Source organism: Podarcis raffonei, chromosome 4 (assembly GCF_027172205.1).
Source record: "Podarcis raffonei isolate rPodRaf1 chromosome 4, rPodRaf1.pri, whole genome shotgun sequence".
Taxonomy (NCBI): Eukaryota; Metazoa; Chordata; class Lepidosauria; order Squamata; family Lacertidae; genus Podarcis; species Podarcis raffonei.
Window position 1 is genome coordinate 77,965,765 of NC_070605.1, and position 26,302 is coordinate 77,992,066.

A 26,302-nucleotide genomic window follows, 5' to 3' on the forward strand; every position below is an offset into this window, starting at 1 on the left:
ATTTGGCCCCTGCCCCGCCGCTCTGCTCGCAGCGCCTTCGAAGAAGAAGAAGAAGAATCTGGCCTGGGGGGGGGGCGGGAGAGGAACGTGGAGCTAGTGGCTGCTAGCCAGAGAAAGACCACAGTCCTGCGCCTCTCTCTGTAGAGAGGCAGAAGTTAAAAGCAATTCACACCGATTCATCTTAGCACGGGGGGGGGGGGGGATGGACTAGATTCGCACCAATAGAAACATGTGCAACTGCAAAAAAATATTTTAAAGAGAGAGCGCGCACCACGGTAAAGCCCTGCCATCTTCAGGAGGGTGGTTGTTGCCTACTCTGAGTAAAAGCGGGATTGGCTAGCCATTCTTAAATCAGAAGTTCAGAAAGCCGCTTGTCACCTCAGGTTCCTTCCTTTCTCCCCAGCTAGTTAGCTGCAGAATAACAACGTTTTTGTTCCTGGCCAAACTTGAGAAGGGCAGGAATCCGCCAGAGAGGAAGAAACTACTCTTTGATCCTAACTTTTTGTTGTTGTTCCATAGGTCTTCTTGGAGTTCACCAAATATGGTGGCTAGTTTTTTCCCTAGCAGCGTTTATATTACCCATTTCCTACCCCTTCTCGAACTGTATGTAGATATATATGCATTTGGAGGGGAGAGGTCAGGCTGAGAATCGCAGCCTTGTCCTGCTTTCGACTGGGGTGGCGGCGGCGCTGGCCAGAGGCCCCCCGCCACCCCCATCTCCCCCCCCACCCCAGCAGCAAAGGCTAAGGCTCCTCTCGCCTTCCCGGAAGGCGAGCAGGCGGCCTGAGCGCGTTCCTGTGAAATTCCAAAAAGAGCAGCCTTTAGCTTGACCTACTGCAGTCTGAACCGAGATCCTCAGACAATAGGCAAGTTCAAATGTCAAATTAAAAAGAAAAGAAAAAGAAAATCTAATAATAATAAGCGGGGCTGCCTAACTTCATCGGTGCCTCTTTTCCAATGTGCCACACACAACAACAACAAAAATACAGCATTTCATAAGCCCCAAACTGCCATCGTTCTGCGCCTTGAAACAAAACAAAAAAAATCTGCAACTCACCCCACTATGTAATGCATATTAATGTTGCTTTTTCCTTAAAAAAAAAAGTGGGGGAAGCCTATTGAGGTGGCAGCTCCGCAGCTCACAATGATCTCCAGCCTCTAAGAATACAGGGTTGCAAATTCGCTGCTCTCCCTTCCCCCCCCCCCCGCCCAGCCCGGCCCGTTTTAAAGAGACTGATACTTTCAGCCTCCTTTGTATCACGTTCCTACCTGGGCGATTAGAAACGCCCCACAACCACCTCCCTTCGTGGGAGTGGGGTGTGGGGAGCTCCCTCGCCCTATGGATTTTTATTTTCATTATTTCATTTCTTTGGAAGCGCCGAAAGGTTCGTTTCCATCTCGGGCCAGGCGACGCGCCCGCCCGCATTCAGCCCGTTTCAAAAGCCAAGAGTGGGAGATATTGTTCCATCTATTCTCCGGCTAACTTTTCCATTCCGCCCGGCACGTTTGAGGTGGCGGCTTCATCAACCCCCCACCCCCACCCCCTTGCTCGCCTCTTCTTCCCCACCCCACCCCCACCCGCCTTTGCCTCCCAAGGACAATCGCATTGCGTAATGGCAAGGAGCGAGCATCCCCAAAAAGGTGCCTTTTCTTCTCCTCGAGCCACATTCGTGGCCTGCTCAGCTCCTGCCTTCCTACTTCTAATTTATTACACGACCCGAAAGGCTTTTGTTGGACGCCAAACAATAAACAAAGCTCAGCCTGGGGCTCTCACAATGAGATGTATGGATAAAAAGAGCAGGCCTGTCCCACTGTTGTTTTCTTATGGTGCCTGACACTCTTTCAACGTAACAGGGATGTATTTTTTTCTCTCTCGCGCGCGCACACACACACACCCTTGCCCCAACTCCCTCACCCCCCACCCCCACCTCCTTACTGCCCCCAGATTAGCAACTCTCATCCTCCTCCTAGTACTAAACCATCATCGACCAGCCCGGCTACGGAGAACTATGAACTGTAAAGTTGGGGGGAACAGCATCCAAAAGGCCCAGTCTTTTGGGGAAGCCTAACTGGAGACAGGCGAACTTGACCGTCACCATCATTCACTCCGAAAGAAGATACTTTTTAAATAAATAAAAAATATAGGCATTTGAACACTAAGAAGGAACTTGGCTCTCCGAGGCTACTGTACACCTTGTGGTCCTTGCATTTAAGGCTGCAGTCCTCACGTGTCTGCACAGAAGTAAGTCCTGTTGAATTTCAATGGGGCTGACTCCCGAGTAGGTGGGATTACGATTGCAGCTTAAGTGGATGAATCCTCAAGACGGCAAATACCTGCTAACAATTTGACGACGCTCCTCCTCTATTTATGTTGTAAATGAGTTTTACAACCGGGTAAAATAATAAATACATCATTTGTAGCATTGGTATTTTCTTGATTTTTTTATAGGCTCTCTCTCCCTCTCTTTGTGTGTGTATGTGTGCGGCACATGCATAAGTAACTACTGCCAAATGGACTTGTTGCTGTGGGGTTTTTTTTTCTATTTTTCATTTTTTGCATCCAGGAGGTTCTGTTTGCTTTTACCCTCTTTTGATGTAGGCGGCCAGGAATAAGGCTGAAGGGTTATGGGTTCCTCCCCGCCACATATACATGAGGAAGTTTCACTCGAAGGCGGGGGAAAGGAAGGAGAAAAGACAGATCAAGAACTAAGCTGGGACAGGATGGAAGGAGGGGGATGGGCGGGGTGGGGAGGAAAGGCCAATGTTTTCCAGATACCAGATATTAAAAACTGCTGCTCCGATCCAAAATCGCGTGTTCAGGCACTCATCAGCTGCATAATTAACAGCGATAAATGATGCTGGCGTTTGTGAAGAAAATTGCGTTCAGGAAACACACCACAATAGTCTGGGGTATTGTTGTCGCTTCCCTTGCCAGATCCGTCAGTGTGGAAACTTGTGTAAGCGACCCGAAGCGCAACTAACAAGCCTATCCAAGAATTTTGAAATTCGACTTGGTCACCTTCAGCCGGGGAAAGGGCTGGTGGGGAACTATCTCAGACTCTCCCCATTAAGGAAAGCAGAGCAACGTTCTTTCCTTTCCCTCCCGCCTTAGAAAGAGAGTGGTATGCAAACAGTACTTCTGAAACACCCTTTCATATATCCGCACAGCGGTTCCCGTTTCTGTTCTCTTAAGGAACCGGGTGGCAGATTTGCAGCGCACTCCTGTAGCAGGAAGTGAGTCCCACTGAGTCTAATGGGGCTCCCGCCCAGGGGAACGCGTGCAGGATCTTAGCCTTAGCCGAGGCCAAGATTTAGAGAGAGAGTTCGCGGCGGCCCTACCAAGTGTTGCAGGTGTCGAAAGACAGCCTGTTAAGAAAGTTAACAGGAACAAAAGTCACCGAGAGACGGCGAGGGTCTCAGCAGCCCTTGGCCAAGAGCCGCTTTCTCCAACCACCTGCCCTCGCTCAAGCCACTGGAAGTGGGAGGGGAACGGGCAGAAGGAACCAGGAACCGGACAGCACGTTGACCTTCCAAGCTCCGAGTTTTTATGGGGGAGTATCTGAACCCCAATGAGATGGTGCAAACCGTGTGCTCTGGATCCGGGCAGCCTGAGAGACCCTTCTGTGGGTTTTGCATCTACTGCTCCTCTTAGCAGTGCTGCTTTCCTCTCTATCCTCAGGGACAAGGGAGTAGCCTAGGAAAACTCTGGGCGCCTGATTCATTTGGGAGAATACTTCTCCAGGTACAGAATAGCAAACAAACGTTACAATGTGTTGAAAAAAGCCCCTTCGATGCCTTTTTCTGCTCTCCAGGGGGCCTTAAACTTCCTCGGTCTGGTAGAACCCTGCAGCACACCTCTTTCCACCAAACATGCCCGCTTCCTCTTCATTCTTTTACCTCTTAATGTTAAACTGGTTCCTTTTATTTAGGTGAAACTGAGATCTCGGTTAGCAGCACGCTCCAAATCACCACCTTATAGCCAGTGACTGATGACTCTCTGAGAAGTTTCCCACAAGTTTCCCATTACTGCTGGGTTCCTGGGTTTCCCGTTGCTGGGGGTTATGACAGCTCTATATAAATTCTAGGTTTGGGTTATTTTATTTTATTTTTTAAAAAATAATAACAACAAAAACCCTGCATATTACTCTTTTTTTCCCAGCCTCCTTTCCCCCTCTTGCGGTCAGAGGAAGAGGGCAGGAAGACGAACGCCCTTGGTGCTTGAGATTACGCACAGACACGGACGTAGAAATATATATATACACATATATCAGAAGCTGGGGTACGCGGAACCTACGCTTTCCGCTGCTTCTAACAACTTTTTGCTAGACCTCAACTGCCGCTCAGCTAAAGTGTCTTCGACTTTCCCCCGCTGGAGAGCCGCGTCAGTGCGCCCCCTGCCGACCGGCACCGGCCCTGTCTCTCTTTATGTTCGAGCACTTCGAAAGTTCTATTTTGTTCAGCAAACCGTATCTTATAAAATTAACGACAACCAATAAAATTAGCGTATATGTTACGACTGTAAAAGTCCAAAACAAAATAAAGTTAGTTTTAGTTGAAGCTGGGGGGAGGAGGGGGGAGGGGGGAGGGAAAGCTCCGCTTTTTGGCTTCTCTTCTCCTTGGCTGGACCGAGGCCCTTTTATCTAAAGCCCAGTGCACAAACATATAGCTTAATGTGACTAGTGTTCTTCCTTTATTTCTTTCTCTATGGCAACCAATATGTTCCGCTCAGAAATGTTCCCCCATCAAGGAAACAAATGATCTTGAGCGAGCAGCTTTACGCGGCATCTGTTCCAATGGAGCACACAGAGTTAACCCCAGTCAAAAGGGAAGCTGAGCGCGTCAACAAGAAGGGGGAAATGAGCGGCGCTTCTCCACCCCCATCTGAAACCGACACCTCCCCACTTCGACCAGAGCCCTCCCGCCCATTTGCTAGCGGCAGTTGCGCTATTTTTATTAATAATAATAGCAATAACAGTAGTAATAAGAATCAGAAAAATCCGAGTCAGGGCTTGCGTTGCGAAAGGGGCTATCTGGAGATAACAAGGCTTGGGGGGGAAAGAAACAAGATTTAAGAAGAGGGCAATACATGAATTCCCGTAGAAAAGAAAAGAAACAAAAAATGGGGAAAGGCGGCCCCGAACTGCATTTATAGAAAACCGAGTGAAGTTCTCTAGGACACCCAAAGCCAGCCATCTCCAACACCAACAACAAAAACAGCACTGTTTAAAAATAAAATATGTGGCACAAGAAAAAGAGTTTTTCTAGGTAGTTAGATGGAATCCAGCCTAGGGAAGAAAGGCTAAAAAGGGCCTGGGTTGTGGGGTGTTGTTGTTTTTTCCAGGGAGGCCGGGCGGGGGGGGGGTGTCGCCTGTATAAGGGGCAAAGAGACAATGTGAATCCTGCTTCCTTCTAATACTCCGGCCCCAGCCTCCTTAGAGAATAAAATGAAGGGATGTCCTGGTTAGTTTTGATTGATTATACTCTTTCTGATGGACTTTCACTACAGAGCTGTAGATGTTGTGCTTAACCGCCTGTTCCCTAGTTACAACATTAACCCTCTCGGCGCATCACCGGCCGCTGGCCTTCTCCTCCTCCTCCTCTTCCTCCAACCCCAGTTTTATTTTCCTCTGGGTCACAGCAGGTGCCTGTAAGGGGGTCTCTCTCTGCCTTGCCTGGACCCCTTGGGCGCAGAAGGAGAGAGAGGGGACAACAACAACATCACAAACAACAACAACCACGCTCCAAGTCATCTTCCAATCTCTTTCCCCCCAGAAGAGTTACACACCAGTGACACCCCCCCAAAAAAAAGTACAGCAGTAGCTACCGGCGAGGGGTGGCTTCAGTTCGCTAGAATGACTCCAGGTTAATGTTCCACTAAGGTGTCTGAGAGGAGAGTATCTGTCTTTGAAACAAAAACAAACTGAGGCGAGGAGGGAGTTTTGTTCCATCCAGGGAGTTTTCAGAGGTTCCCAGTCTTGCACCAAACACAAGCGCACCCAGGCGCGCTTTCAGAAGACATTTATGGAAAAGGAACGGAGAGAGAGATAAAACAAGTGAAAAAGAGGGAGGAAAAGAGAAACGCAAACTTACCGAAAGGAGCCCCGAGACTTGGAGGATTTGTATTTTAAGTGTTTGGGGTGTTTTTTGGCTATGAGATTAGTAGACGAGGAGAAAATTCGTGTTCTCAACTGCAGCGAAAAGATCCCGGGTAAGATTCTCCTTCGCACTGATTCCACTAAGCCCAGCTCTCCACTAGTCTATTATTTTCACCAAAATATATGAAAATTTATGCAAATGAAAATCAGCACTAACTGTTCTCCCCTTGTTATACTTTGGATTTCCACCCACCCCCCCTCAGACAAAGCAATCACACTCTGCAAGGAAAGGGGAGTGGGGGTGGGGAATGAATTGTTGAGGGATGAAGAAGATTAACTTTGAATTTTAAATAAATAAATAACACCCCCCCAAAAAAAATCCCCTCTAAACTCAACCAAGAAGATAGTTTGTTTAATGGGTAAACAATATTTTGGGGGGATTTCCCCCCCAAACTTTATTATTATTATTGTCGTTGTTGTTATTGTTATTATTACTATTATTGAAGTGGGTCTGCAGAGGCGCTATCACGTTTCATCGGGCCACCTGAGACGGCTTTTGAAAGCGTGTACTGTGAAATTCATAGCAGTAATTTAGACAAAATCCTCACTGTATATTAATGAAAGACGGCCCCATGGCACCATTCCTATCCTCCCCATTCAGTGTAAACAAAACCACGAGACTCACTCGGTTTTTTGAGCCTGATCCAAGCAAAATCGGCTGGAAAAGAAAACATGGGGTTCTGGCACGGACTATTCAAACCGACTGCACCTGGAGATCTCCGATTTATTCAATGAAATCTGTGTTAGATCCCTTCATCTGTATGTGTATATCTAAAAGGCGGAAAAGTCTGGGAGACTCAGAGGAACACAAAGGAGAAGAATTCTGGATGTTTAGGCTTTCAGTTACCAGAGCTCTTCAGGTCTGTATACTTCACCTTAATGGTTTTTCTAAACCTACCTAAGATGGTATCTTTTACTGTACAAGCAGGAGCTGGACCGAGTCCTAAATAAATGCTAGCAGCCTCCAGCTAATCTGCCCATCACGCCAGCTCTGCATACCTTCCTCGCTAGCGGGGATATGTATGCAGTTCGTGCCGTACACTGAAATTCACCTAAGCTGGGTTCTTCTGTGGTGAAATTATGAACAGGAGGGAGGGGCGGGGGGCGTTGTGTTGCACATCTTAATGTAAACACGCCGGTGCATATTTTCACGGGGGTGGGGGGGGAGAGAGAGAGAGAGAGAGACCCACGCGCGCACAGCTTATACACTCACAAATGTGGAAGGGGACCCACGCTCTGAGTGCCTGGCCACAGGCTGTGTGTGTGTGTGTGTGTGTGTGTGTGTGTGTAAGCACAACAGCGCACAAACACGCAACCGTCATTAGCCAAGATGCGTTCCTTGAATGTCCGAATGGTGTTATTTCACTGGAATTCCCCGAGGAGTGTTCAATTTGCCCTTGTTTGGGTTGCCACTTTCTCTTTTTTCCTTGGTTCACTGAGGTTGCCTCTGTGCAGCGTTTCCGCTTGGTCGCATCGTTCTTTCTCTCTCTCTCTCTCTCCCTCTCTCTCTCTCTCTCTCTCTCTCTCTCCCTCCCTCCCTCCCTTTCTCGCTCTCTCTTCCGCCCACCTTAACTCTTTCGGCTGGACTAGCAATAATAAAATGTTTCATAGAGTCAAGTCTATATCCTACAAAATGCTACCGGCGTCGGTGTTATTTTATACACACACACACACATACCATGGTTGCATTAATATAGTGATAGGGAATAGAGGCATTTGGAGAGGCATTGCGTTGTTTGAAATGAACCACCCCCAAAAAATTTTATTTTTTGAAAAAGCACCGTGGGATTAACGTAATTTAAAATAGACAAATGGTTAAAAGAAGCTTTCTGGGTATTCTTGAAAGGTAAGGCATCCTTTTGCTTGGAGAGGCCTCGGAGCGCTGCGTGCATCCATACTCCCTCAGTTGGGGGATGGAGAGAGAGAGATGAGGGGCATTGTACTTCCCATAAGATGCGGAATAACCGAGGCTGTAAAACAAAGAAGTGTGGGGCCGGTTGCCTGCAACGAGGAGGAGGAGAGCCGGCCGCCTGAGCCTCTCTGTCCGGCGCAGGCTTTTCAGTGGGAACTGCCATGGCTTAAGGAGGGCTGCTGGCGATTGCACCTTTGTGCCTCTGGGAATCGGGGGGGGGGGGGGAGAGCAGATGCAGAAACAGGCACATGAAACAGGGGAGAAAGGGGAGGGAGGGAAAACTTTGGAAAATACCAGGGAGAGCGCTCCGGGTTTGTTGTTTCTTTCTTCCTTTCTTCAGATTGGGGGCTTTGTGAATGCAGGCAGCCCCTGTGTGCCACGGCTGGTTGCAGATAATACGGCTTAAGCGCGCCCATAAGAGGAATCATATGCATGCAAGTAAAATAAGTACAGTGTTAGATAGTGGGTTTTCCTCTCTTCCGCCCCCCCCCAACACACACACACACACACTCCTTTCTTCCCTTCCCCCTCTTTCTCTCATTCCTCCCCCCCTCCTTTCTCCCGCCTCCCTCTTCTCAGCTCAGTGCCGGGAGAACTCAGATTTATTCACTGGGCTCTAAGAGTTAAGATGTTGTGAGTAGGAAGGAGAGAGAGAGAGAGAGAGAGAGAGAGAGAGAGAGAGAGAGAGAGAGAGAGAGAGACCAAAGGAGGGGTGGTGATGGAGAGAAGAGAAGGGGGGCAGGGCAGTTTTCCAAGCCTCCACGACACTTTGCCTAAATTAAAAAGCAACCAATCGGAACGGCCGGAAGGGGGGCCTCGCGTCCTGAGCCAGTCATCGCGGGTCTGCCAATCACTCAGCGGGTAGCCAATCAGCGGGGGCCCTCGCGCTCGACTTCCTTGTATTTGGGAAAGTGTGGTGGTGCGCGCGCTCTCGGCGGAGGGTAAACATTCGACAGTCCCCGCTCTGTGAGGGAGGGACAGAGAGAGAGCTGTCAGAGGGAGAGAAAGAGAAGGAGAGGAGGAGGAGGAAGGGGGGAGGAGGAGGAGGAAGGGGGGGGAGAAAGAGGAGGAGGCGGCGGCGGCAGCAGCAGCGAGGGAAGAGCAGAGCAGAGCAGAGCGGCTTGTACTCCAGCACCAGCAGAAGAGCACGCTTCACGAGCCTGGCAGCCAACTTCCCCCGCGGAGTTCGCGGCTCAAGGATACCATCTCTGCGCGCCCACCCTCACGCGGCTCCCCTGCGCCCAGGCGCTTCCTCCTCCTCCCGGAGACGACCGCTGGATCTTCGTCACCCTCGTCATCCCTTTCGAATTACAGAGAACTCTGCGATTTTAAACTTTTCTTGGCGAGAGAAGAGAGAGGGAAGGGTGACCAAAGAGATATTGTCGAACTTGCTTTCTTTTATCATGTGAGGAGGAGGAGGAGGACGACGACGACTGGGGCAACAACCCACACCCACCAAGCCATCCCTTCCCCAAAGAGGAAAAGCGGGGGGGAAGAGAAGGGGAAAGGAAGCGACATGTCTTCTCCAGATTCCCGCAAGAAGGTGGCCCGAGCAGGACTCTTGTTTCCAAGGGACCCGGGCGCATCGGCCGGGCGTCAACTCTGAGGCGATGCGTCGCCCGCAGCTCCGTCGCCTCGTCCGCCGCCGCCTTCGCCAGCATCGCCAGAAGTTTTCTTAGGACATAAACAAAACTTGCGCGCGCGAGAGAGAGAGAGAGGGGGGGGAGGGACGAAAGCCAGAGGAAGAAAGAAAGAAACAGAAGCGCCGCGAAAGAGAGAGACCGAGAGACAGTGTGTGCGAGGGGACGTGCGTGAGGGGCGAAAGAAAGGAGCCCACACGCACTCATTCACCCCATACAAAGCCTTACAGGAGGGGGAGAAGGGGGAGAAGAGAAACTTTCTCTGTGAGGGGAAAGAAAACTGCAGCGGCAGCAGCAACAACAACAACCCAGAAACTGTGAGGGGAGAAAATATGCTCCTGAGGGAGTGAAGGAAGGAAGCCAAAAGGGGAGTTGTTGTTGCCGACCTCGCTCCCTCCCTCCCCTCGGCGGTTCCCGCTCTTTTTTTTTTCTCCTTTCCTCCCTCTTTCTACCAATATCTAGGGAGAGGGATTCAGTAATGTCTTTCTCGCCGCTGAGGCAACCCCGAACAGGTGAATCGCAATAAGGGGCCGGCGAAGGAGGAGAAGCGGCCGCGCGTGTGTGTCTGTCTGCGTGTGGCGAGTGTTTCCCCTCAGAGGAGCCGCGAGCCCAGGAGGAGCGGCGGCGGCGGCGGCGCGCGCACCCGCGCGCAAGGAGCCCGCCTCGGGGCCGGCCGGCCGGCGGGCCGGGCAGGCTGAGGAGAGCTGAGGAAACAGCCGAGCCGGGCGGGATTCTGGTGGCGCGCTACTGGGCTGCGGCGGCGGCAGCAGCGGCGGCGGCGGCGGCTTGTGGCGAGCGCAGTGGAGGGGTCGACAGGAAAGCGTCGGCGATGGCTACGGCGGCGTCTAACCCTTACCTGGCCACCAACAGCATCCTGTCGGCGGGCTCCATCGTGCACTCGGACGGCGGCGGCGGCATGCAGCCGGGCAGCGTGGCCGTCACGTCGGTGTCGGGCGGCGGCTACCGCGGCGACCCTTCGTCCGTCAAGATGGTCCAGAGCGACTTCATGCAGGGCGCCATGGCGGCCAGCAACGGCGGCCATATGCTGAGCCACGCGCACCAGTGGGTCACCGCGCTGCCCCACGCCGCCGCCGCCGCCGCAGCTGCCGCCGCCGCCGCCGTGGAAGCCGGCTCTCCCTGGGCCAGCAGCCCGGTCGGCATGACGGGGAGCCCGCAGCAGCAGCAACAGCAGCAGCAGCAGCAACAGCAACAGCAGCAGCAGCCCGACGTGAAGGGAGGCGGCGGCGGAGGCGGCGGGCGGGACGACCTGCACTCGGGCGCGGCGCTGCACCACCGGCCGCCGCACCTGGGCCCGCCGCACCAGGGCCACTGGGGCGCCGGCGCCGGCGCGCACCTGCCCTCCATGGCCAGCCAGCAGCAGCAGCAGCCTCTGCTGTACTCGCAGCCCGGCGGCTTCACGGTCAACGGCATGCTGAGCCCTCCGCCGGGCAGCCAGAGCCTGGTGCACCCGGGCTTGGTGCGGGGAGACACGCCCGAGCTGGGAGAGCACCCCGGCCATCACCACCACCACCATCACCACCCGCACCCGCACCAGCACCACGGGGGAGGCGGCGGCGGGGGAGGCGGAGGCGGGGGAGGCGGCCTGAACAGCCACGACCCGCACTCGGACGAGGACACGCCGACCTCGGACGACCTGGAGCAGTTCGCCAAGCAGTTCAAGCAGCGTCGGATCAAGCTGGGCTTCACGCAGGCCGACGTGGGCTTGGCGCTGGGCACCCTGTACGGCAACGTCTTCTCGCAGACCACCATCTGCCGCTTCGAGGCTCTGCAGCTGAGCTTCAAGAACATGTGCAAGCTGAAACCTTTGTTGAACAAGTGGCTGGAGGAAGCCGACTCGTCGACGGGCAGCCCCACCAGCATCGACAAGATCGCGGCTCAGGGCCGCAAGAGGAAGAAGCGGACCTCCATCGAGGTGAGTGTCAAGGGGGCCTTGGAGAGCCACTTCTTGAAATGCCCCAAGCCCTCGGCGCAGGAGATTACGAACCTAGCGGACAGCCTGCAGCTGGAGAAGGAGGTGGTCAGGGTTTGGTTTTGCAACCGCAGGCAGAAAGAGAAGCGCATGACCCCCCCGGGGATCCAGCAGCAGACGCCCGACGACGTCTACTCGCAGGTCGGCAACGTGAACTCCGATACGCCGCCGCCCCACCACGGACTCCAGGCGAGCGTGCAGTGAGGGGGGTGGTGTGTGGTGGGGAGGTGGAGGGGGAATGGACAACAAAACAAAACAAAAACAGAAAAAGACAGTCGCCATCATCACCATCAACGACAGCAACGCCACAAATTTTAAATAAAAAAAAGTGAGAAAGGGATTCTTAGGGAGAAGACAGAAGGGCAGGCAGGCAGGCAGGCAGAGGGAGAGGTGAGCAAAGAAGTGGGGGGGGGGGAGAAGGGGTGGGGGAGGGGAGGGGGAGAAGGAAGGCGAAGACGCACACAAGGACACCTACAGCCCATACCCAGGCTCCCTGGCTTGCTTTATTTTAAACACACATATCTGGAACACTTAGCCTTCTTCATTGCAGAGAGATAGCGGGAGATCCTTCCTTGCTACGGCGAGAAAGGGAGCGATGTGGAGACCCAAACGCGCGCGCACACACACAAACACACAAACAAACAAACACACAACCCCCCCCCACAAACCCGGATGTTGTTCCTTTGTGTAGCGACTCCACAACACCAGATCTAAATTATGCCCTGTTGTTATCGTGGTGGCAGCGATCGTACAGCACCCAGCTTCTTCTGCGCTCCCATCTCTCTCTCCCTCTCCCTCTCCCCCCCCCTCTCTCTCTCTTTCTGCTCCTTCTTCCCCGAGCCTCACCCCCCCCCGCACCCACCACGAGCCCCTTTAAAAGGACTTTCCTGCGAGGTTCACCGAAACTTTTCTCTCTATTTCACCCCCCGCCACACACACACTTTTTAAATAAAATACGTAAAATGAAAATGTCAAGAGAGGGTAGGCCCCAAGCAGGAGAAAAAACAACGCTAGGATATGTTCTTTGAGTTCCAGAGCTATTGGGAGGGGGGTGGTCGTTTGTTTGTTTGTTAACCCAAACTACGTTAATTTGGTTCAGGTAAGGAGTCTACTTTCGAAGGAGAAGCATTATTTTGAAATCAATAACAAAAGAGAAAAACCGGTAGCTTTTTTTTTCTAGGTTTAGGGAAAGGAGAAGGGGGGGGATAACGCACGCAGCACTAAATGAAAAGCCAAGCAGACTGGATAGAAGAAGAAAAAACAAATTTATATATTATAATCTAGAGAAAGAGAGCGAGAGAGAGAAAGATGGGAGGAAGGGGAATAAAGAAAGAAAGAACCGCCCGCAAATAGAAGGATGACCCTGAAAAGAAAGAGGTTGGAGGGAGGGGCTCCTACCCGGAGGGGGGGGAAGAGAAGCAAAGCGAGGTTGTTGGTCCTTAAAACTTGGAGCTCCGTAGAAGGATTTTGCATGAATTAAGGGAAACAGCGACATAAAGGGAATAATTCAGGGCTGTTCCTGATGGCTGCCAATCATCCTGGAAGATTAATTTTAAAAAGTTCACTGCTAATATTTTTTTTATTAATATTTTTTATTTCTGGACTAATTCAGATAAAGGGATTTAAAAGGAACTGGGCATCTGCAGCTGCACTTATCTGAACTCTCTCCTAAATCCGTTGCCAACTTGATTGAGCGGGTGCTGTGGAAGTGATTATATAACACTGCCATTTCCTCGCAGTGTTTTTGGTAGGTTTTAATAAACAGACTTTTCAACAAACAAACAAAAAGAAAAAAAGAGAAAAAAAGACAGCAATAGAGAAATGTTTAGATCCGTTGTTGATCTAAAAAAAAATTTGCTTTATATTTTCATTAAATGACTTCTTTTAATATTTTATTCAGAATACCTATGAACTGCTGCAAAACGGTAATTTATTTTTTCCCCAGATCTTGTATTACGTGTTTTTTTCAGACGAGCACAAATTTAAAAAAATGAAATGAAAAAAAAATACGGACAGCTATTAGGTAATAAGGGTATCTTTTGATGTGATAATTTGATTGTAATTTAATTTGAGTAGTGATTCCGTAAGAGCTGATTGAGAAAATAAATTTGTTAGAATGAAATAGTCTTTGTCTGATGCATACGAAATTGTGTCGAGTTAAGTTTTCTTAAGAAATACTGAAAACCTTCCAAATGAGAGACTCAACGATAGAAGCAACCTGCGTTCTGTATAGTCTGTTTGTGGTGTGTGTTTTTAACAGGGAACGGAGGAGAAACCCTCCCCCCCTCCATTTACTATTGGCCAGGTTAGCTTTTTTAGAAGTAGGTCAACTCCTTATAAATGCATATATAGTTCCACGGTATTTTTAGATCAATGTATTGAGAGTGTGTAATGGGATTATAAACCAAGACTTTAGAACAGAAGGCCATTGTCTGACTCCTCATTTAAGTTGCAACCCTAGCTCAGTAGATATCCCCTATCAGGTGATATAAGCGATCATCTGCAACAGTTTAACTCCCCGTCCCTTTTCCAAAATATAATGCATAGGATGCTTTTTTTAAAAAAGACTGTATGTTATTTGGAAACATTTTATGTGTGTAACTTTTTATTTAATTTAAACGCTATAATTTAAGAAAAGGTACTTCTAAATGTGTGTGCTGGTGTGCGTACAGAAAGAGAAGGAAGTACTCACGAGTTTTAGCCAGGGTTCTGGTAGTTTGCCATTGTTGTGTTGTTGCTTTAGGGATGCGTGCAGGATGTGGAATGGGCGCAGGTGTTAAGTGCTTCCCCTCAACTCTATACAGCAGCCATACCAGTTATAATAAACGTGAGCGTTGGCGAAGTTAAGGATATCAGTAGCTGCACTACTGAGAAGTAGGTTACCATAACTGTTTGTTATTGTTATAGCCATTGACGTATACATAGCAGAGGAGTCAGGAGAGGTTTGAAAAGTTCAAACCCACCTTTGGAAATCTGCATTTGGGTTGTGGTACCCAGATAAGAGAGCTAGTCCCACGGCGCGCACTGTGTAGAAACAGAAAAATATGGAGTGGGAGGTTGAAGCTGATGAAGAAGAACATAAGGTTTCAATCGAGCGTTAGTTCCTTTGCTTTCACTTGATGTGTGGTATAATGGTTTAGAACCAGGAAATAATATTAACTCCTTTTCAATAAGTCTCAATTTTAGGTCAAGTCAAAGCCAGCTAAACAGCCGAGTCCTAAAATGCATTGTTTTAAATCCAAATTAAACCACAAGCATGTTGATAGGCAACAAAGAGGGGGCGGGAGACAGTTTTTGAAGAGTGTGGGACGCTAGTGCAGAATTTTACCTCTTTTAGGTGGTCCAGGGGAAGGGGGCACCGAAAATAGGGGGGGGAGAAAGAGGGAGAACTAGGCTCCAACAATTTCATTGCAAGCGAGGGAAATAAGAAAAAACAGGCTTTCCAGTAGGGAGGCCACGAAGTTGCTTATACTTGTTGGGAAATATCAGCATGTGAGGTAGAATCCTATTTTTCAGACTAGAGGAATGAGTGGCGTGGAGTGTTGTTGTTGTTTTAAAAAAATCAGGACAGAGATCTGTTTACATGTCTTAGTTGTTGTTGTTTGGTTAATGGGTTGGGATGAGAACAAAGGGGGTAAGAGTGAGCCTCAAGCTCTTTTCTGTTAGAAAGGTAATATTTGCAGCTGCTTTGTAAGGTCAGTGGCTTTTTCGGAAGCAGGTATTTTGCAAAATATGCCCATCTCTGTATCCTTATAACGCAGAAAGGTGAATCTACCAAGGTGATTTGCTATTCTTCTTCTTCTTCTCTCCTCCCGCCCCCCACGTCTTCAAACTGAACCCTCTGAATGTATATAGGAGCTTCAGGGTTACAAGGCCACGGGACGCATAAACGAGAGGCTTTAGTTAAGGGTTATATAATATGTAAATAATGAAAATAACGTTCTATATCACCAAATCTCTAAATTAACCTAAGCATTGTATTCACGTGTAAATCCAGTATTCTGTGGTTGGTGGGTCCCTTAAGCTTTCCCCCATATTCCTCCTCTCTGAAAGGAGAGAGGAGTTAAAAAAAAATATTTCGAAAAGTTGTATTTAACCAGTCCGCCTGATTCTGAAATATAATAATTTACGTTCCCTTTTCTGAAGCCTTTTCCTACCTCTTTCCCCCCTCCCCCAATTTCTCGAGTTGCCTAGTTGACTTCTAATCACAACCGCGTTCAAATCCCTAGCCAATAAATAATTTCCAAGTGTATTTAAACTAGTCATTCCCCTGTTGTTGACCGCATTTTTTAAAAAAAAAAATAAGCAACAAGCTCCACCATGCATTTTAAATCACAGCGGCTTGCCTTTAAAAAAAGAAAAAGGCAAATAGTTTCCATGTAGCGTTTGCATATTGCTATGGTCTGAACTTGTTTTGTATGAACATTTTTCAACTGAACCTTTAAAGAACAATCGGCTCTAATAAGAAATGCAGTATATATTATTGATAGTTCTATCAATAAGTGTCATATTTTCCTTAAGTTTAACACTGATATTTGTGTTTTTAAGAGTATATATTTGTAAAATATTTATCCTGTCAAAAGCAACAATATATTGTTGTATTTATTGGTTTATTTTTGTAATAAATGATCAGCACCTTCAAGCTAAAGACAAAACGACATTTTTATATCTTCATAGAGATTGTGAGCGTGTGTGTGTGTGTGTGTAGCGCGCACACTCTCACACACGCGCACCTTTTAAGACGCAGACATATTTGCATATAAATAGAAGAAAAATAAATCTGCGAGTGGCAGCTTTTAGCGATAAAGCGGGGAGCTCCTTGGACGCTAGCAGTTGAGTTTGCATGGAGTTCCAGGGTGATTAATCAAACTCTAAAATGGATGCAACAAGTCTTGGCCTTGGCTGCAGGCTTGGAATGAATTATTTAGGATATGGACCAAATTTCACAAGTCCCAGCCTCTGGCTGTTTCAAGGAAATTGGTCTATAGTGGCAAGATGGGAAGGCGAAAAGGAACCAAAGTGCGGCGGGTGGGTGGAGGGAGGGCGGCTGGGGAAAGATGCACAAATATTTGTCTTTTACTGTTTGGGGAGGGGGGGAATGCTTAAAACTGGGTGCAAGCTTCCGGAAGCGCGAGGGAAGATCTCCTTGGTGGTGTTGATGTCTCAGCTGCAGGGAGATGTGGTGTTGACTGACAGGCAGTCTTCAGCTAGCCAGTCAGCCGCTGACAACTTGACCCAGAGTGACACAAACTCCCTTTTTCCTAGCCTGCCAGATTAATGGATGTGAGGCTGGAGGGTGCGTGTGCGCGAGCCTGTTTCGGGCAGAAGTGCCGGGGTGGGGTGTTTTTTGGGGGGGACGGGACGGACAGACGGCGACACGCAGTCCATAGTTCTCTAAAATCCATGGACTCCTAACAGGGGTGGGTTGTTGGGCCACTTGTGGGGGGGAAAGAGGGGGGTCATTAATGCTGTAGTTATGTATGTATACACAATCACCTGGGAGTAAGCGCCATTGAAATAGGATTTATTTCTAGCTGGACGTGAAAAGGATTGCTCTGCGAAGGTTTTCCTGGTTGCGCTCCATGGGCGCTCACAGGCGGAGAGCGTTGCTCCTCCAGAGACGGAGCCCGGCTCTCTGGCCGGCTCCTTTTGCCTCTGCAAGCGAGTCCTGCTCCCTCTCAAACCCTTGGTCATTGCAGTGACGTCACGACTCCCCATTCTCCTTCCGTCCAGGGGCTTGAGAGACTCACAGCGGAATCCTATGCAGGTCTGCGCAGGTAAGCGTCTCTAGGATGACAGCCTAAAGGAAACCAGGAGGCTGCTGTCTCCTTTAGCCTGTTCTCCTAGGGACGGGGAGAATGAAGGGAAGGAATAGCAATTGCCAGAGCAGATCTTTCATTAATAATGATGATGAAATCCTTACAAGGAAGTGAACGCCTTTGAACTTTGTGGATTGGCTTCCTAGTAAATACTGCATGCTTTCAAGTGTAAGCCGTTTCTTAAAAACCCTACACTTAAGGCGGAGCAGTGAGCTTCATTGAAAAGGAGAGCAGGTCTTCTTCCTGGGGTGTTAAAATCCAAACACTCATCGCTGTTTAACAAGGCGGCGTGGTTCACAGATGTCAGTCTGTGAGCAGACTAAGCCTGCTGCAACCCTACAAGAACTTACTTGAGAGCAAGCCTCACTGAACTCCCCTGATTTGCACTCCGGCGCTGGGTGGCGAGAGGTGGTTGGCTACTTTCCCGAGTGTTTAATGCTCTTTTGTAGTCACAGCATGGAAGGTTAAAGAGGGTGTAAAAGGTCAGATATTCTCGTTCCTTCAATGCCAGGTTATGGACGTCAGTGTCATTCTAAAGAGCTTTCCTGTTGGTGAATAGGCGCCATGGGTGGCGCTCACTCTGGATTGATGGATCCGGCGCAAAGATTGAACCGGTCTTCCTTCTTTCAGTCCAATAACATTAGTCTTATTTCCACGGCCTCTTGTGTTTAGGCTACAGAATTGGGTTAGATCTCTTTGGCCGGGAGGACTGTGCAACCCTCCGGTTGTGTTTTAAGTATTTCAGTGGAAATGCCTGTGTGTGTGTGTGTGTGTGTGTGAGAGAGAGAGAGAGAGAGAGAGAGAGAGAGGAAATACCCTGCGCAGTTTGAGTAATGTGTGGCTAAGATCAGGTGGGTGAATGGGCTTGCTTGGAAGTGCAATGGGCCTTGGCGCGCGCGCTAAGAAGCAAGGAGGGAGGGAGACAGAGAGAAGGGTGGGGAGGAGGTGGGGGGATCTCAAGGAAGGAGGAGAAGAGAGGAAGTGCTGAGGACCCAGCGACCATCTGGACTCAGGATGGGGGGGGTACGCGCGCGCGCTTTGGGTACTGGATTGTGAAGAAAGCTCTCCCCGCTGTCCCCCGAGGTGGCGAGCAATGAGCTCATTCTGCACGGGGTCTAGGGGTGTGTGTGTAGTGGGGGGGGGGACGGTGCATTATTTTTCCCCTCCCTGCTTCTGCCTGGCTGGCTTGCTGGCCAGAAGTGGCAGCTGCTGCCCTCTCCCACAAGTTGTTCTGCTCGTGGCGACCATTCAGCCAAACGCAGGATCCTTTTCTCAGAGATTTAAATTTCGCGGATGAATTACCATAAACGGGTTGCTTAGCAACTAAATTGAAGCCGGGCTAAGAACATGCAAGCCTCTCCTTTTCCTCCCCCCCCCCTTTTTTTGTATTCTCATTAATAAAAGAGCCACTCTCTGACACAGCAACCTGACTTTGGATCACTGCAACTTCTGTAAAAGCCATCGGTGAATACAAGCCGGCTGCACCATTTAATTACAGATCAGAATGGCTTGAAATGGGATGTTTTTGTTAATGTATCTGCCTAAACAGGCTTTGAGTTGCGGGGCGGGGGACTGCGTTTGTGTTTAAAAGGATTTTTCCAGAGGAGTCATAATCTACTATGCGGAGTGGGGATGGATACTAGGCTGGCTGTGACAGAAGAAACTTTTCTCTTGGCTAATATCCAAACTTGTCTCCATCTCACCACTACTTCCACCCCGTTTCTCTCTCCCTAATATCAGAAATCGGTAGAATATTTGGATGCACAGGGATCCTATAACAGTTGTGTAGGATTCACTGAAGAAAGCAAGAGTCTTTGCACACCTACAAAGGCTTGTGGGATGGACTGCGGCAGCCCCCAAATGCACAAAAGCTTTAAAGTGTGGTGGGATTTCCTCCCAACTCCGAGATTTTCATTTTTAGTTTTTTAGTTTTAAGCATCACTGACGACGCGCTCCTTTCAGTTATTCCTTGCAATGGTTCGGTTGTTTTTCATCGAATGCATAGTTGACAATCTGCCTTGCCATTTCTTTTTCCATTCGTATCAATGTGTACAACTTTGTTTAAAACCTCTGGGCTCATCTTCTCTGTGCTTTTAGAGAGAGAGAGACAACTGCTTTCAACTTTTACGCCCGCGAGGGGTGGGGTTGTAAACCTGAGTCCCTTCCTTGCAAAGAGCTCGACTTTCCCTCGCAGGTAATTAACCTACTTCTAGCTCAGTATTATTTTATAACGGCTTTTCAACTCATCTGGATGGGTCCATACAGAGGTTAGATCCGTGGGATAACACAGGTTAAAAGAAAACCAGAAGTTGCCCATTTCCTTCTGGCACAGGCTGTCATAAAAACAGGAGGAAAATGGATGAGTTTTTAGCAGGCATCCTCAAACTCGGCCCTCCAGCTGTTTTGGGACTACAACTCCCATCATCCCTAGTTAACAGGACCAGTGATCAGGGATGATGGGAGTTGTAGTCCCAAAACAGCTGGAGGGCCGAGTTTGGGGGTGCCTGGTTTTAGGAATGTTATCAGTAGTTCTACCGTACTGGGGAGAGATGTACGTTCGTCCCTTCCACTCTCTACGCTGGAGGAACAGAAAATGAGCTTGGTTGCGAGGAAATGAAAGGCCGCTGCTCTGGGACATCCTTTTGCGTGCAGAAGATCCCAGATCCAATCCCTGGCGTCTCCAGTTAGGACTGGGAAAGACTCCCTAGCCTGAGACCCCGGAGAGCCGCTGCTAGTGTAGAAAATAAGGCAATTCCCTACGTGGAGTCCCTTAGGAGAAAGCATGCGTTGGAAATGCAGGGCTGACTCTTTAAAACCAAGATAATTTTACCACCCTTTTGAGACTGTAGAACCAGAGAATAATATACAGTAGAGTCAAGGGCGTAGCCAGGATTTTTGTTGGGAGGGGCAGGCCTCTTGTTGGGGGGGGTCAGAACCTCAGTTAGCTATGTATTTTTATTTATTTATATTTATTTAAGGGAGCAGCTGCCACTCCTTGCCCCCCCCCCGTTTAGCTACACCCATGAGCACAGTTACAATCCGGGATGCAGTTTGAGAGAACTTCGCCCGAGGTTTAACTGATTTTAATCTTAGAACAGATTGCTTGGGAGGAACGAGCCACAATTGAGTGGGGTGGGGGTGGGTCTAACTTCCAAGCGTTTAGAATTGAAGTATAAACCCACAATCCACTTCCCTCCACCCTCACCCCCCACCCCAGTGTTTGAGTTTCCAGTTAGATGTCCAGAGTTCTCAGAAACTTTGCATCAGCGCCAATCCTTCACACGCTCCTCGGTAAGCGCCTGGTAGGATTGCGACCAAATTCTCCCCACCGCCGTGGTCCTAAATTGCACTAGTCCCTCTCTGGATATGTATACAGTATAAAACAGCTGAGATCAGAAGCAAGTGTTGGAGGGAAAGAGCTGTTTCTTTTGCCGTAGACTTGGGCCTCAGTGCTGCACTCTGATAAAATAAAATAAAAATAAATAAAAAGTAGTGATCTTGAAGCTGCTAAATGACGAGCAGAGGTTACAGTCTTAGACCACAGTGGGATGTTTTCCTTAAGTGTGCTTGGAAAGTTTCGGCTGCCAAATGCACAAGTCTGGGTGGTGTGGGATGATTTATGCGCAAAAAGGTTCCCTGCGCTGTGAAACGAGGTTCTGGAGTCTCAGGACGGCGCCCTTCGTGAGACCTGAGCGCGCTTCCTTACCTCGATTTCATTTCATCGCGTTTTTTATTCATTTTTAAAGAGTTCTTTCACTCCACCCTCTCATGCAGCAGCTTGAGGAAGGACTGCGCTTGGAAACCAGCTCCCTAGACGCAGGTCCGGTCAAGAAAGCACACAGTTTCTCTGTGGCATATTTATTTAATTTTTTTTGCTCACCTTAAGTACTCGGCTCCTCTGCAAGGCCGGGGAACCCACGGCTGTTCCCTGTGTGGGATGCAGAAGGAAAGTCCAGCCAAAGTTCACCCGCAGAATTACATGTCCCTTTAGGAAAAGGGCGCGCGCGCGCGCGCGCAATGGGGAGAAGCATTATTTCCATAAACGATAGGTAATGCTTAAAAAAAAATATAGGAGAGAACTTAAGGATTTTTTTTGTTGGGGGGGATATTATTGTACCTCGTGTCTAGAGCTAACCTTTTCCAATTGAAATGGAATTATTTAAAGAGGGGAAGCAGAGAGAGGAGCGGGAGGGAACCGCAGAGCTGCTATATTTACGTCCCCCAAACCAACATTCAAACAACTTGAGGCTTCTGGGCTGACAGCACGTTTCTATGTACAGTAACCTTTTTGTTATTCGTTCTGGAAAGCCTGGCTGCCGGGGCTGCTGCTGCCAGCGGTTCCACAGACCTCCTTCCTCCAACCCAGCGGAGAACAGTTGAGTGTTTGCTCAGGAGCTCCGAGCTTCACGTCGAGCTAGAGAGAAGGCGGAGGCATGAAAAGAAAAAGAGAGGTGGAGGGGAGAGAAAAAAAAGTGAGGGGGATCCTCACCTGGAAAGTTTCAGCTGCATCAAGCTGAGCGCTTCTCTCTAGGAGGCCGTTTGTGAAGAAAAGTTGGAGGCAGCGTTTAATCTCATTGTTTCAAGCCCCTCTTGAGTTGTGTGGATCAAAGCTTGCCAAGGGAGCTAGAGACGCGGGGACGCAATAAACCCTCCTGTGCGGGCGATAGATATGTACATAGAATATATAGTTCTCGCGCGCAAGGCTCCCTGACCTGCAGGGGAAGTTGCCACCGCCGGCGCATTTGCCACCACAACACCCAAGGCATTTCTGGGAGATGTGAGCCGGAGATCTTCCCGGCGGACTGCCGAGGATTAGAATCCATGTCCTATCATTCCACCTTCCCATTGGGGTTTATGGGCCCGGACTCTAGAATCCACCCAGGCTGATTTCAAGAGGGTTAGTTTCCCAACAGTGTTTAGACTCGGATTCCAGACAGTCCCAGTGTTCAGCTTTTTAAGTTTTGTTGCTGCTGCTGCTGTTGTCGTTGCAGCAAAGAGTTTTGTGGTACCTTAAAGCGGAGCACCTTTTATTGTGGCCTAAACTTCCGCAGACTAGATCCCACTTCATCAAATCTGGGTTTGTGTGTGTGTGTTTAGTAAACTCTACTTCGATGCATTTCCCTTTCTATCTTGCTAGTATTCAGAACTCTTATGAAGGACGTTAAATCAATAAACGAAAATTGGCCCCTAAACCCAGCGAGGAATGTACCCACAAAATTAGAAAGAGGAGGGAGCGCCTTTGTTGAGAATTCTTTCAAACAAGCAGGCCAGGAGACACGACTCTTCTGCACGTTTATCTGAGAGTAAGCCCCAGTTTGATCCATGGCCTCTGACTTTACAGGCAGAGATCCTCCAGGTCACCCGCTCTAACGGGTAGCCGAATCCAACATGAAATGTGAAGCTTTCCAAGAAATCTGCTGGGCCTCCTGCTGCCCCACCATCTCAGACTTCCCGCATCTTTGCCTGCTTGCTCCCGGCTACCCCTCCTTTGTGCTCCGTGGGTCCCCACTTACCTATAGTGACGAATGTATGCTGATGTGGGTGGTGGGTGACCGGCATGGAGGGAGAGATCCATATATGCACTTCCCCTTTTTCCCCAGTCTATAAATATCTATAACAGTCTAGAGTGACAGGCTCTCCTATGAAACGTACTGTTGTTGTTGTTGTTGTTGTTGTTGTTGTTGTTGTTGTTGTTGTTGTTATCAATTGGAGATATCGAATAACTGGTGGACTGGGGAGAGTTGAAATGTTCTGAGTAGCGGGAAGGGAGGAAGCAAATAAATTAATCAATAGTCCTGCCCCCCCCTTCTTCTCAGCACTTTTGCATTACAGTGGTACCTCGGGTTAAGTACTTAATTCGTTCCGGAGGTCCGTTCTTAACCTGAAACTGTTCTTAACCTGAATCACCACTTTAGCTAATGGGGCCTCCTGCTGCCGCCGCACCGCCTGAGCACGATTTCTGTTCTCATCCTGAAGCAAAGTTCTTAACCCGAGGTACTATTTCTGTGTTAGCGGAGTCTGTAACCTGAAGCGTATGTAACCCGAGGTACCACTCTATTGTGATTGAGTCTTTGCAATCGCCTGAACTCTCTTCTGAGTAAACAGGCATTGAGCTGGGCTGCAAAGTTGACTGTTTTGATGGCTTGGGAGGCAGGTCATTGGAGCCAGGTTTATATTTTGCCACTGCATCCCTCTTTTTTTCTCTTTAAAAAAAATGTCATGCGTATTCGGGGGCGTAACGCGGGGTGTATTCAGGACTCAGGGTGAATGGTTCCGAGCTTCAGGTTGGAGACGAGGGATGCCGACAGAGGTCAGTGCTGACCTCTGCAAGTGTGGGACCTGTGGGTGCGTCCGTGTCCCTTGGCTGGTAAAGCCTAACCCCGGGGAGCGCAACCTCTGGAAACAATCCCTGCCACTTTTCTTGCCTAGCTTTGAACCGTGACTGACCTGTGTTTTCTTACGGGGATGTGTCCTTAAGAGAGCAGCAGCAGTCGAAACCCCAGCACAATCCCTCCCAATTTTGCTAGCTTCCAGCGACAATCCCTCTCTCTCTCGCTCTACGTGCTGCGCAGCAAGGTTTTCTGTCTTTGGGTGACAAGCCCTGTCCCGAGGAGGACAGCAATTTCCAGAAAGGCAGGGTTGCAAAAAACAAATAACACTAAAAAACAACAACCCACAAACACAACCTTGTAGTGTAGCGCAGTAACGACCAACAAATTTATTGCCACATTAACCCGTTTTGCAAAGTGGTTGAGAGAGAAACCGTGGATTGGATGGAGGATGGAGACTCCTAGGCAGGAAGGAGAAGGGTGGAATTGACTGAGAGCCTGGCGGTGGCGCGAGGGTAATGTCTAGAGCCTCCACAAGGAACCAGCATCCTCAGGAGTCAAGGGTCTTCAACTTAGGGCACAAAGCAAGCCACACGCATAAATAGGGAATCGGGCTTGCATACAGGAAGGAGTTGATACAGAGCGCAGCTTATTAGCCTTCCTGGGGTTCCTCCACTTTCTAGATCTTTGTCTATCAGAGGCCTGAGGTTAAGGACACATGCTGGGACCGAACAACTGTATTTCTAGGGAAATGGGTTCTCCCCAGAACTAAGCTTCATACAGTGTGGTTTGGGTATTAGTCTTCGACTTTCCCGTTTTGGACTGACGGGCCAAAAAATCTATGACGGGCCCATAGGTTTCTCCGCAACTTGTCATCTTCCAGACTAGAGGATCATGGCATTATTACGCGTCTAACTCTGCTAAGGAGGAAAGAAGGTGTGTATCTTTGGGTGGGGAGATCTGTCCTGCTGTCTCGTAAAAACAAGGGCGGGGGGGGCGTTTCCCTTGACGAGAAATCGCTCGGATGTCTGGAGAGGAAAAGCGGAAAGCAGCTGTGAAGAATGGAAGCCACAATTAAGCATCAGGCTGTTTGTTGTGGCACCTTCAAATGTACACGTCTACTCGTGAGTAAGTCCTTTCAGACAAACGCTGGAAAGGCTGCAATCTGAGGTCAACTCACCTAGGAGTAAGTCCCATCTGAACTCAATGAAACTTCCTGCTAGGCTGTTCAATGAGGCTTATGTATTCCCCATATGACTTGGAAATAAGTCCCACTCAATCGATCCAAGGAGACTTAGGTCAGGCATTCAATAATAGTGGTTCTTATGTTTCCTGCCCTCCGTCCCGTTTTCTCTCCATCCTAATTCAATCCCGAGACTCCTTCCAGGGTGGGCCTGTTTATGGGCAGCGACCCTGGTATGGTCTGCTCCATCTATTAGACTCCTGTAGATTGGGCAGCCACTGAAAATCCCTGCATGGATCCCCCTATTTCTGTAATGGGTTCAACTCAAAGCCCATGTCTGCCAGATTGTCCAATGAAACGTGAGGAATCTGGCTATTGACTGGCTGGGATGTGCCAGGAGCTCTGGTGGTTTCTCTCCAGGGATCGCCTCCTGATCTTCTTGCACATGAGGGCAGGAAGACCACAATTCTGCAGAGCCTTGTAGAAGAACGAGTCCTCAGCTCTAACCTGTGGGCACCTTCTCGCGAAATTTCAAGCTAGGAAATGGTTGGCTTCTGCCTTGATGCTCTTCCTAATCATTGACTGTTCCTGGAGGAGAAGATTCCAGAGCTGTGCAGTCCTCCATTGTGAGACAACAGGAGGCGATCCACCACAACTAACCAAAGAGGAAACGGAAGCCGGGGCTGCGATGGGGGTTAGAAAGATGTGATTGCAGTTGCTAGGCAGGGATTTGGGCTGCAGATCAAACGACAGGAGCGTTTCGCGAGCGCCCTTTGACTTCCGATGAGCTGTGATCCGAAATCAATTCTCCCCACCGGTTGTCTGCACGCCCACTGGACGCCTCGCGCGCCAGCCACAAGTCTGCGCCCGAGCAGTGCAAATTCTAGTTGTTTATTATTATTATTATTATTATTACTACTACTACTACTACTACTACTACTACTACTACTACTACAGTTTTGGCCACTACTCTATTGCCAGCATGACAAATGGTTATAGCAAATCCTCATCGGGAAATAACTCGTGTGTGTGCTAAGGATGTTCGGCAACTCCGACACCAGAAAAAGCTGCGCTGCCAGGAACTTGTCTAGTTGTCCTCGCTTGGAATAACTTCTTTTGTTTTCTTGATTAGTTCATTCCGCAGATTTTCTGATCATCGTTTCTCTGTCCAAAAATAAAAAAGAGGAAGAAAGGAGGTTTCCTAATATGTAGCCTAGAATCATCGAGGGGCCTGGAAAGGGGAGGTTATAATCTCTCAGTTCAGTTTAATGAAG

General features: G+C 49.2%; 1 protein-coding gene across 1 annotated transcript; it reads left to right on the forward strand.

Annotated features, from left to right (window-relative positions):
• Positions 1-8,816: 8,816 nt before the first annotated feature.
• POU3F3 (POU class 3 homeobox 3) lies at positions 8,817-12,008 on the forward strand. Its single transcript, XM_053384241.1, has one exon. It carries the CDS (start codon positions 10,537-10,539, stop codon positions 11,899-11,901), a length of 1,365 nt encoding a protein of 454 aa, XP_053240216.1. The 5' UTR covers positions 8,817-10,536; the 3' UTR covers positions 11,902-12,008.
• The last annotated feature ends 14,294 nt before the right edge of the window (positions 12,009-26,302 follow it).